Below are 12992 nucleotides of genomic sequence, written 5' to 3' on the forward strand. Positions count from 1 at the left end.
CCCTGCCCTGTGCAACTGGGTCCTGGACTTCCTGACGGGCTGCCCCCAGGTGGTGAAGGTAGGAAACAACATCTCCACCCCGCTGATCCTCAACACTGGTGACCCACAAGGGTGCGTTTTCAGCCCTCTCCTGTACTCTCTGTTCACCCACGACTGTGTGGCCAAGCACGCCTCCAACTCAATCATCAAGTTTACAGACGACAGTAGTAGGCTTGATAAGCAACAATGATGAGAAAGTCCTACAGGGAGCCTACAGGGAGGAGGTGAGGGCCCTCGGAGTATGGTGCCAGGAAAATAACCTCTCCCTCAACGTCAACAAAACAAAGGAGCTGATCGTGGACTTCAGGAAACAGCAGAGGGAGCACCCCCTATCCACATCGATGGGACAGCAGTGGAGAAAGTGGAAAGTTTTAAGTTCGTCGGCGTACATATCACTGACAATCAATTGTCCACCCACACAGACATTGTGGTGAAGAAAGTGCAACACCTCAGGAGGCTGAAGAAATTTGGCTTGTCACCTAAAACCCTCACAAACTTTTACAGATGCAGAATTGAGAGCCTCCTGTCGGGCTGTATCCCCGCCTGGTACGGCAATTGCACCGCCCACAACCTCAGGGGTCTGTACAATGCCTCAACGGGGGCAAACTACCTGCCCTCCAGGACACCTACAGCACCGATGTCCCAGGAAGGCCAAAAAGATCATCAAGGACAACAACCACCCGAGCCACTGCCTGTTCACCCTGCTATCATCCAGAAGGCGAGGTCAGTACAGGTGCATCAAAGCTGGGATCAAGAGACAGAAGCTGTTTTTCAGTCTCAAGGCCATCAGACTGTTAAATCGTCACTTTAATAATGTTTACATACTGCTTAACTTATGTAAATTCTGGGCTTCCAGAATTGATACCTGAGGGACACCGTAGTGAATAGGTCCCACAAAGATATGAGCTGAACCAGTCGAGGGCAACGCCAGAGATTCCCACCCACCTCTTCATCCTTTCAACAAAGATGTTATGATCAATAGTTTTAAACTGAGATCTTAAAGAACTACAATAGAGCATTTAATGGCATCCACAGCCAACCGAAGGTCATTAATGTCAACAGGAAATAGAAAAAGAAGAGAGGAAGACGTCCTGTGTAACTCTAAAAAGGCCTCCATATCTATGTGGAAAGGGTTAAAAACAACAGCCAGGGATATTAGAGACCTTGATGTCTTTGTGGTCTAGTGACCTTTACTTTCCCAAATCCTCTTGGTACCCCTCTGTAGTTGCTAGGACCGTTCTACGAGAGGAACAGATACCCGCATGTGTTCTAGTTGGATTTCAGCTCCAACCTCCACTCTATGTGTGCAGCCTACACACTATTCTCTTTACAGTACATTGATTTAACCTTTATTTAACTAGGCAAGTCGGTTAAGAACAAATTATTATTTAACAATGACGGCCTACCCCGGCCAAACCCTAACCCAGACGACGCTGGGGGACTCCCAATCACGTCCGTTTGTGATACAGCCTGGAATCAAACCAAGGTCTGTAGTGATGCCTCTAGCACTGAGATGCAGTGCTTTAGACCGCTGCGATACAGCCTGGAATCAAACCAAGGTCTGTAGTGATGCCTCTAGCACTGAGATGCAGTGCCTTAGACCGCTGCGATACAGCCTGGAATCAAACCAAGGTCTGCAGTGATGCCTTTAGCACTGAGATGCAGTGCCTTAGACTGCTGTGATACAGCCTGGAATCAAACCAAGGTCTGTAGTGATGCCTCTAGCACTGAGATGCAGTGCCTTAGACCGCTGCGATACAGCCTGGAATCAAACCAAGGTCTGTAGTGATGCCTCTAGCACTGAGATGCAGTGCCTTAGACCGCTGCGATACGGCCTGGAATCAAACCAAGGTCTGTAGTGATGCCTCTAGCACTGAGATGCAGTGCCTTAGACCGCTGCGATACAGCCTGGAATCAAACCAAGGTCTGTAGTGATGCCTCTAGCACTGAGATGCAGTGCCTTAGACCGCTGTGATACAGCCTGGAATCAAACCAAGGTCTGTAGTGATGCCTCTAGCACTGAGATGCAGTGCCTTAGACCGCTGTGATACAGCCTGGAATCAAACCAAGGTCTGTAGTGATGCCTCTAGCACTGAGATGCAGTGCCTTAGACCGCTGTGATACAGCCTGGAATCAAACCAAGGTCTGTAGTGATACCTCTAGCACTGAGATGCAGTGCGTTAGACCGCTGCGCCACTCGGGAGCCCATGTGGGCCTGGTTAAAAGTAGTGCCTTTTAAAGGGAATAGAGTGCCATTTGTGACACGTCGTATCTATGGTCTCATCTGTTTCTCTGAGGAACAGAAACCTGCAGTTGGATTTCAGGTGCAACTTCCATACTGTTTCTATGAGGAACAGATTTCAGGTCCAACTTCCATACTTGGTGCATCTCAACGGTCTATATGATGCACTACTTTGACCAGAGCCCCCATAGTACACTATATAAAGTAGTGCATCATAAAGGGAATAGGGTGCCATTCGGTCTATCCTTGGGGTCTAGTGTTCCAGTCAGTCAGAGTAGGTATCTGAGACAGGAAGACTGAATCAGATCAGTCATCCTCATCTGTAGTCACTTAACAACAACCAGGGTCTCTGTGTTCCAAGGGTCTCTGTGTTCCAGGGTCTCTGTGTTCCAGGGTCTCTGTGTTCCAGGGTATCTGTGTTCCAAGGTCTCTGTGTTCCAGGGTCTCTGTGTTCCAGGGTCTCTGTGTTCCGGTCAGATCATCACTACCACCACCTAGTCCTGTTCTGCTGGGACTACACACCTCTACAGGGAGATGGATGCTGAAGGAGTCAACATGGAGGTAGGAGGAGGGATATACATTTTATATCTAATATAGACTGAACAAATATATACTGAACAAATATATACTGAACAAAAATATACTGAACAAATATATACTGAATATATACTGAACAAATATATACTGAATATATACTGAACAAATATATACTGAACAAATATATACTGAACAAATATATACTGAACAAATATATACTGAATAAATATATACTGAACAAAAATATACTGAATATATACTGAACAAATATATACTGAACAAATATATACTGAATATATACTGAACAAATATATACTGAACAAATATATACTGAACAAATATATACTGAACAAATATATACTGAACAAATATATACTGAACAAATATATACTGAACAAATATATACTGAATATATACTGAACAAATATATACTGAACAAATATATACTGAACAAATATATACTGAACAAATATATACTGAATAAATATATACTGAACAAAAATATACTGAATATATACTGAACAAATATATACTGAACAAATATATACTGAATATATACTGAACAAATATATACTGAACAAATATATACTGAATAAATATATACTGAACAAAAATATACTGAATATATACTGAACAAATATATACTGAACAAATATATACTGAATATATACTGAACAAATATATACTGAACAAATATATACTGAATAAATATATACTGAACAAATATATACTGAACAAATATATACTGAATAAATATATACTGAACAAATATATACTGAACAAATATATACTGAACAAATATATACTGAACAAATATATACTGAATAAATATATACTGAATAAATATATACTGAACAAATATATACTGAACAAATATATACTGAACAAATATATACTGAATAAATATATACTGAACAAAAATATACTGAATATATACTGAACAAATATATACTGAACAAATATATACTGAATATATACTGAACAAATATATACTGAACAAATATATACTGAATAAATATATACTGAACAAATATATACTGAACAAATATATACTGAACAAATATATACTGAACAAATATATACTGAACAAATATATACTGAATAAATATATACTGAACAAAAATATACTGAATATATACTGAACAAATATATACTGAACAAATATATACTGAATATATACTGAACAAATATATACTGAACAAATATATACTGAATAAATATATACTGAACAAATATATACTGAACAAATATATACTGAATAAATATATACTGAACAAATATATACTGAACAAATATATACTGAACATATACTGAACAAATATATACTGAACAAATATATACTGAACAAATATATACTGAACAAATATATACTGAACATATACTGAACAAATATATACTGAACAAATATATACTGAACAAAAATATACTGAACAAATATATACTGAATATATACTGAACAAATATATACTGAATATATACTGAACAAATATATACTGAATATATACTGAACAAATATATACTGAACAAAAATATAGTGAACAAATATATACTGAACAAATATATACTGAACAAATATATACTGAACAAATATATACTGAACAAATATATACTGAACAAAAATATACTGAACAAATATATACTGAATATATACTGAACAAATATATACTGAATATATACTGAACAAATATATACTGAATATATACTGAACAAATATATACTGAACAAAAATATAGTGAACAAATATATACTGAATATATACTGAACAAATATATACTGAACAAATATATACTGAACAAATATATACTGAACAAATATATACTGAACAAATATATACTGAACATATATATACTGAATATATACTGAACAAATATATACTGAACAAAAATATAGTGAACAAATATATACTGAATATATACTGAACAAATATATACTGAACAAATATATACTGAATATATACTGAACAAATATATACTGAACAAATATATACTGAACAAATATATACTGAACAAAAATATACTGAACAAATATATACTGAATATATACTGAACAAATATATACTGAACAAAAATATAGTGAACAAATATATACTGAATATATACTGAACAAATATATACTGAATATATACTGAACAAATATATACTGAACAAAAATATAGTGAACAAATATATACTGAACATATATATACTGAACAAATATATACTGAATATATACTGAACAAATATATACTGAACAAATATATACTGAACAAAAATATACTGAACAAATATATACTGAATATATACTGAACAAATATATACTGAATATATACTGAACAAATATATACTGAATATATACTGAACAAATATATACTGAACAAAAATATACTGAACAAATATATAGTGAATAAATATATACTGAATATATACTGAACAAATATATACTGAACAAATATATACTGAACAAATATACACTGAACAAATATATACTGAACAAATATATACTGAACATATATATACTGAACAAATATATACTGAATATATACTGAACAAATATATACTGAACAAATATATACTGAACAAATATATACTGAACAAAAATATACTGAACAAATATATACTGAATATATACTGAAGAAATATATACTGAACAAAAATATAGTGAACAAATACATACTGAATATATACTGAACAAATATATACTGAATATATACTGAACAAATATATACTGAACAAATATATACTGAACAAAAATATACTGAACAAATATATACTGAATATATACTGAACAAATATATACTGAACAAATATATACTGAACAAATATATACTGAATATATACTGAACAAATATATACTGAACAAATATATACTGAACAAATATATAAACGCGACATGTAATGCCTTCCTAACCATCTTAAATAAACATGCCCCTTTCAAGAAATTTAGAACCAGGAACAGATATAGCCCATGGTTCTCCCCAGACCTGACTGCCCTTAACCAACACAAAAACATCCTATGGCATTCTGCATTAGCATCGAACAGCCCCCGTGATATGCAGCTGTTCAGGGAAGCTAGAAACCATTATACACAGGCAGTTAGAAAAGCCAAGGCTAGCTTTTTCAAGCAGAAATTTGCTTCCTGCAACACTAACTCAAAAAAGTTCTGGGACACTGTAAAGTCCATGGAGAATAAGAACACCTCCTCCCAGCTGCCCACTGCACTGAAGATAGGAAACTCTGTCACCACTGATAAATCCACCATAATTGAGAATTTCAATAAGCATTTTTCTACGGCTGGCCATGCTTTCCACCTGGCTACTCCTACCCCGTTCAACAGCACTGCACCCCCAACAGCAACTCACCCAAGCCTTCCCCATTTCTCCTTCTCCCAAATCCGTTCAGCTGATGTTCTGAAAGAGCTGCAAAATCTGGACCCCTACAAATCAGCCGGGCTAGACAATCTGGACCCTTTCTTTCTAAAATTATCTGCCGAAATTGTTGCCACACCTATTACTAGCCTTTTCAACCTCTCTTTCGTGTCGTCTGAGATTCCCAAAGATTGGAAAGCAGCTGCGGTCATCCCCCTCTTCAAAGGGGGGAACCCAAACTTGACCCAAACTGCTACAGACCTATATCTATCCTACCATGCCTTTCTAAGGTCTTCGAAAGCCAAGTCAACAAACAGATTACCGACCATTTCGAATCTCACCATACCTTCTCTGCTATGCAATCTGGTTTCAGAGCTGGTCATGGGTGCACCTCAGCCACGCTCAAGGTCCTAAACGATATCTTAACCGCCATCGATAAGAAACATTACTGTGCAGCCGTATTCATTGATCTGGCCAAGGCTTTCGACTCTGTCAATCACCACATTCTCATCGGCAGACTCCACAGCCTTGGTTTCTCAAATGATTGCCTCGCCTGGTTTACCAACTACTTCTCTGATAGAGTTCAGTGTGTCAAATTGGAGGGTCTGCTGTCCGGACCTCTGGCAGTCTCTATGGGGGTGCCACAGGGTTCAATTCTTGGACCGACTCTCTTCTCTGTATACATCAATGAAGTCGCTCTTGCTGCTGGTGAGTCTCTGATCCACCTCTACGCAGACGACACCATTCTGTATACTTCTGGCCCTTCTTTGGACACTGTGTTAACAACCCTGCAGGCAAGCTTCAATGCCATACAACTCTCCTTCCGTGGCCTCCAATTGCTCTTAAATACAAGTAAAACTAAATGCATGCTCTTCAACCGATCGCTACCTGCACCTACCCGCCTGTCCAACATCACTACTCTGGACGGCTCTGACTTAGAATATGTGGACAACTACAAATACTTAGGTGTCTGGTTAGACTGTAAACTCTCCTTCCAGACCCATATCAAACATCTCCAATCCAAAGTTAAATCTAGAATTGGTTTCCTATTTCGCAACAAAGCATCCTTCACTCATGCTGCCAAACATACCCTTGTAAAACTGACCATCCTACCAATCCTCGACTTTGGCGATGTCATTTACAAAATAGCCTCCAATACCCTACTCAACAAATTGGATGCAGTCTATCATAGTGCAATCCGTTTTGTCACCAAAGCCCCATATACTACCCACCATTGCGACCTGTACGCTCTCATTGGCTGGCCCTCGCTTCATACTCGTCGCCAAACCCACTGGCTCCATGTCATCTACAAGACCCTGCTAGGTAAAGACCCCCCTTATCTCAGCTCGCTGGTCACCATAGCATCTCCCACCTGTAGCACACGCTCCAGCAGGTATATCTCTCTGGTCACCCCCAAAACCAATTCTTTCTTTGGCCGCCTCTCCTTCCAGTTCTCTGCTGCCAATGACTGGAACGAACTACAAAAATCTCTGAAACTGGAAACACTTATCTCCCTCACTAGCTTTAAGCACCAACTGTCAGAGCAGCTCACAGATTACTGCACCTGTATATAGCCCACCTATAATTTAGCCCAAACAACTACCTCTTTCCCTACTGTATTTAATTAATTTATTTATTTTGCTCCTTTGCACCCCATTATTTTTATTTCTACTTTGCACATTCTTCCATTGCAAAACTACCATTCCAGTGTTTTACTTGCTATATTGTATTTACTTTTCCACCATGGCCTTTTTTGCCTTTACCTCCCTTCTCACCTCATTTGCTCACATCGTATATAGACTTGTTTATACTGTATTATTGACTGTATGTTTGTTTTACTCCATGTGTAACTCTGTGTCGTTGTATGTGTCGAACTGCTTTGCTTTATCTTGGCCAGATCGCAATTGTAAATGAGAACTTGTTCTCAACTTGCCTACCTGGTTAAATAAAGGGGAAATAAATAAATAAATTTAAAAAAAAGTGTTGATCCCATGTTTCATGAGCTGAAATTAAAGATCCCAGAAATGTTCCTTACAGACAAAAAGTTTATATCTCTCAAATGTTTTGCACAAATGTGTTTACATCCCTGTTAGTGAGCATTTCTCCTTCAGCAAGATAATCCATCCACCTGACAGGGCTGGCAGATCAAGAATCTGATTTACAGCATGATCAAGTACACCTTGTGCTGTGGACAATAAAAGGACACTAAAATGTGCAGTTTTGTCAGACAACACAATTCCACATATGTCTCAAGTTGAGGGAGCGTGAATTTGGCATGCTGACTGCAGGAATGTCCACCAGAGCTGTTGCCAGAGAACTGAAAGTTAATTTCTCTACCATAAGCAACCTCCAACATCGTTTTAGAGAACTTGGCAGTGCGTCTAACCGGCCACACAACCGCAGGCCACATGTATGGCGTCGTGTGGGCGAGGTGTTTCCTGATGTCAACGTGCCTCATGGTGGCGGTGGGGTTAGCTATGAGCAGGCATAAGCTACGGACAACAAACACAATTACATTTTATTGATGGCAATTTGAATGCACAGTGATACTGTGACAAGTTTGAGGCCCATTGTCGTGCCATTTATCCACAGCCATCACCTCATGTTTCAGCATGATAAAGCACAGCCCCATGTCGCAAGGATCTGGACACAATTCCCGTAAGCTAAAAATGTCCCAGTTCTTCCATGGCCTGCATACTCACCAGACATGTCACCCATTGAGCATGTTTGGGATGCTCTGGATCGACGTGTACGACAGTGTGTTCCAGTTCCCACCAATATCCAGCAACTTAATCATCAATGAAAAGGAAAAGGCATAACATGCACATAGGTTAGGCTACTAGGGTGACAATAGGTTAGGCTACTAGGGTGACCATAGGTTAGGCTACTAGGGTGACCATAGGTTAGACTACTAGGGTGACGATAGGTTAGGCTACTAGGGTGACGATAGGTTAGGCTACTAGGGTGACCATAGGTTAGGCTACTATGGTGACCATAGGTTAGGCTACTAGGGTGACCATAGGTTAAGCTACTATGGTGACCATAGGTTAGGCTGCTATGGTGACCATAGGTTAGGCTACTATGGTGACCATAGGTTAGGTTACTATGGTGACCATAGGTTAGGCTACTAGGGTGACCATAGGTTAGACTACTAGGGTGACCATAGGTTAGGCTACTATGGTGACCATGGGTTAGGCTACTATGGTGACCATGGGTTAGGCTACTATGGTGACCATAGGTTAGGCTGCTATGGTGACCATTGGTTAGGCTACTAGGGTGACCATAGGTTAGGCTACTAGGGTGACAATAGGTTAGGCTACTATGGTGACCATAGGTTAGACTACTAGGGTGACCATAGGTTAGGCTACTATGGTGACCATAGGTTAGGCTACTATGGTGACCATGGGTTAGGCTACTATGGTGACCATGGGTTAGGCTACTATGGTGACCATAGGTTAGGTTACTATGGTGACCATAGGTTAGGTTACTATGGTGACCATAGGTTAGACTACTAGGGTGACCATAGGTTAGGCTACTAGGGTGACCATAGGTTAGGCTACTATGGTGACCATAGGTTAGGCTACTATGGTGACCATTGGTTAGGCTACTATGGTGACCATAGGTTAGGCTACTATGGTGACCATAGGTTAGGCTACTAGGGTGACCATAGGTTAGACTACTAGGGTGACCATAGGTTAGGCTACTAGGGTGACCATAGGTTAGGCTACTATGGTGACCATTGGTTAGGCTACTATGGTGACCATAGGTTAGGCTACTATGGTGACCATAGGTTAGGCTACTATGGTGACCATAGGTTAGGCTACTAGGGTGACAATAGGTTAGGCTACTATGGTGACCATAGGTTAGACTACTAGGGTGACCATAGGTTAGGCTACTATGGTGACCATAGGTTAGGCTACTATGGTGACCATGGGTTAGGCTACTATGGTGACCATGGGTTAGGCTACTATGGTGACCATGGGTTAGGCTACTATGGTGACCATGGGTTAGGTTATTATGGTGACCATAGGTTAGGTTACTATGGTGAGCGAGCGTTGCGCCTTTTCATTTTCAATATGTATTAATTACCCATTTATTTGTCTCTGCCTGCAAATCGTCCCCCTAAAAGGTAGGCTATACCCCTTAGGCCTAGGCAAAACGTTGCATCATCATTCTCTCTGTTTCCAGTTCAGGTTCAGGTGCTCGTGTGGCCTCAATTAAATAGAGTAGACTATAGCCTATGCATGGGTGGAGCCCAACATATCTTTCCAAGGAAATTGACTTCCTAAACAGGCCTATGGTTAGGCTATAGTTTACTACATTGCCTAGAAATAGGGCTAAATTATGATCCCCCATATTTCTCTGTCTGAAAATCTTCCCACTCCCAAAAGCTATAAAAATAGCTCAAGAGGAAGTGCAAGTCTCTCCAACTATGCTCTCTTCTAACTACAGATATCATATTGGCTGATATAGCCCAGTAATACAATATAAGGGCCATGTGAAAAATCTCTGGTCATTTAACCTATTTCTGAAGTTATTTTTATACATTTGAAATTGCCAATAGGGCGCAAAATTGCGGGGACCATGGGTGGCAAGTGAGCTGCTTCACATACGCCTAAAATAACATTTCAGGACTGTGGTTGGGTTGGACCAGTCCTTGAGGTAGTGGGTAGGACTGCAGTTGGACCAGTCCTTGAGGTAGTGGGTAGGACCGTGGTTGGACCAGTCCATGTGGTAGTGGGTAGGACTGTGGTTGGACCAGTCCATGTGGTAGTGGGTAGGACTGTGGTTGGGTTGGACCAGTCCTTGAGGTAGTGGGTAGGACTGTGGTTGGACCAGTCCATGTGGTAGTGGGTAGGACTGCAGTTGGGTTGGACCAGTCCTTGAGGTAGTGGGTAGGACTGTGGTTGGGTTGGACCAGTCCTTGAGGTAGTGGGTAGGACTGTGGTTGGACCAGTCCATGTGGTAGTGGGTAGGACTGCAGTTGGGTTGGACCAGTCCTTGTGGTAGTGGGTAGGACTGCAGTTGGACCAGTCCTTGAGGTAGTGGGTAGGACTGTGGCTGGACCAGTCCTTGAGGTAGTGGGTAGGACTGTGGTTGGACCAGTCCATGTGGTAGTGGGTAGGACTGTGGTTGGACCAGTCCATGTGGTAGCGGGTAGGACTGTGGTTGGACCAGTCCTTGAGGTAGTGGGTATTACTGTAGCTGGACCAGTCCATGTGGTAGTGGGTAGGACTGCAGTTGGGTTGGACCAGTCCTTGTGGTAGTGGGTAGGACTGCAGTTGGACCAGTCCTTGAGGTAGTGGGTAGGACTGTGGCTGGACCAGTCCTTGAGGTAGTGGGTAGGACTGTGGTTGGACCAGTCCTTGAGGTAGTGGGTAGGACTGTGGTTGGACCAGTCCTTGAGGTAGTGGGTAGGACTGCAGTTGGGTTGGACCAGTCCTTGTGGTAGTGGGTAGGACTGCAGTTGGACCAGTCCTTGAGGTAGTGGGTAGGACTGTGGCTGGACCAGTCCTTGAGGTAGTGGGTAGGACTGTGGTTGGACCAGTCCTTGAGGTAGTGGGTAGGACTGCGGTTGGCTTGGACCAGTCCTTGAGGTAGTGGGTAGGACTGTGGTTGGACCAGTCCATGTGGTGGTGGGTAGGACTGTGGTTGGACCAGTCCATGTGGTAGTGGGTAGGACTGTGGTTGGACCAGTCCTTGAGGTAGTGGGTAGGACTGTGGTTGGGTTGGACCAGTCCTTGAGGTAGTGGGTAGGACTGTGGTTGGGTTGGACCAGTCCTTGAGGTAGTGGGTAGGACTGTGGTTGGCCCAGTCCATGTGGTAGTGGATAGGACTGTGGTTGGACCAGTCCTTGAGATAGTGGGTAGGACTGTGGTTGGGTTGGACCAGTCCTTGAGGTAGTGGGTAGATCTGTGGTTGGACCAGTCCATGTGGTAGTGGGTAGGACTGCAGTTGGGTTGGACCAGTCCTTGTGGTAGTGGGTAGGACTGCAGTTGGACCAGTCCTTGGGGTAGTGGGTAGGACTGTGGCTGGACCAGTCCTTGAGGTAGTGGGTAGGACTGTGGTTGGACCAGTCCTTGAGGTAGTGGGTAGGACTGCGGTTGGCTTGGACCAGAACTTGAGGTAGTGGGTAGGACTGTGGTTGGACCAGTCCATGTGGTAGTGGGTAGGACTGTGGTTGGACCAGTCCATGTGGTAGTGGGTAGGACTGTGGTTGGGTTGGACCAGTTCTTGAGGTAGTGGGTAGGACTGCGGTTGGACCAGTCCTTGAGGTAGTGGGTAGGACTGTGGTTGGGTTGGACCAGTCCTTGTGGTAGTGGGTAGGACTGTGGTAGGACCAGTCCTTGAGGTAGTGGGTAGGACTGTGGTTGGACCAGTCCTTGAGGTAGTGGGTAGGACTGCGGTTGGGTTGGACCAGTCCTTGAGGTAGTGGGTAGGACTGTGGTCGGGTTGGGCCAGTCCTTGTGCTAGTGGGTAGGACTGTGGTTGGACCAGTCCTTGAGGTAGTGGATAGGACTGTGGTTGGGTTGGACCAGTCCTTGTGGTAGTGGGTAGGACTGCGGTTGGGTTGGACCAGTCCTTGAGGTAGTGGATAGGACTGTGGTTGGGTTGGACCAGTCCTTGAGGTAGTGGGTAGGCCTGCGGTTGGGTTGGACGAGTCCTTGAGTTAGTGGATAGGACTGTGGTTGGGTTGGACTAGTCCTTGAGGTAGTGGGTAGGACTGTGGTCGGGTTGGGCCAGTCCTTGTGCTAGTGGGTAGGACTGTGGTTGGACCAGTCCTTGAGGTAGTGGATAGGACTGTGGTTGGGTTGGACCAGTCCTTGTGGT

General features: G+C 42.1%; 1 protein-coding gene across 1 annotated transcript in view; it reads left to right on the plus strand.

Moving 5' to 3' along the window:
- Window positions 1-2339: 2339 nt before the first annotated feature.
- The window catches only part of LOC110530865 (chemokine XC receptor 1-like), a 30538-nt gene continuing 19885 nt past the window's right edge, over window positions 2340-12992 (plus strand). Inside the window, exon 1 of the mRNA XM_036986791.1 lies at window positions 2340-2842. Within this exon, the coding sequence (XP_036842686.1) occupies window positions 2816-2842 (27 nt within the window). The 5' untranslated portion in view covers window positions 2340-2815. The remainder of the gene's footprint in view (window positions 2843-12992) is intronic.

The sequence above is a fragment of the Oncorhynchus mykiss genome, chromosome 8 (assembly GCF_013265735.2).
Source record: "Oncorhynchus mykiss isolate Arlee chromosome 8, USDA_OmykA_1.1, whole genome shotgun sequence".
NCBI lineage: Eukaryota > Metazoa > Chordata > Actinopteri > Salmoniformes > Salmonidae > Oncorhynchus > Oncorhynchus mykiss.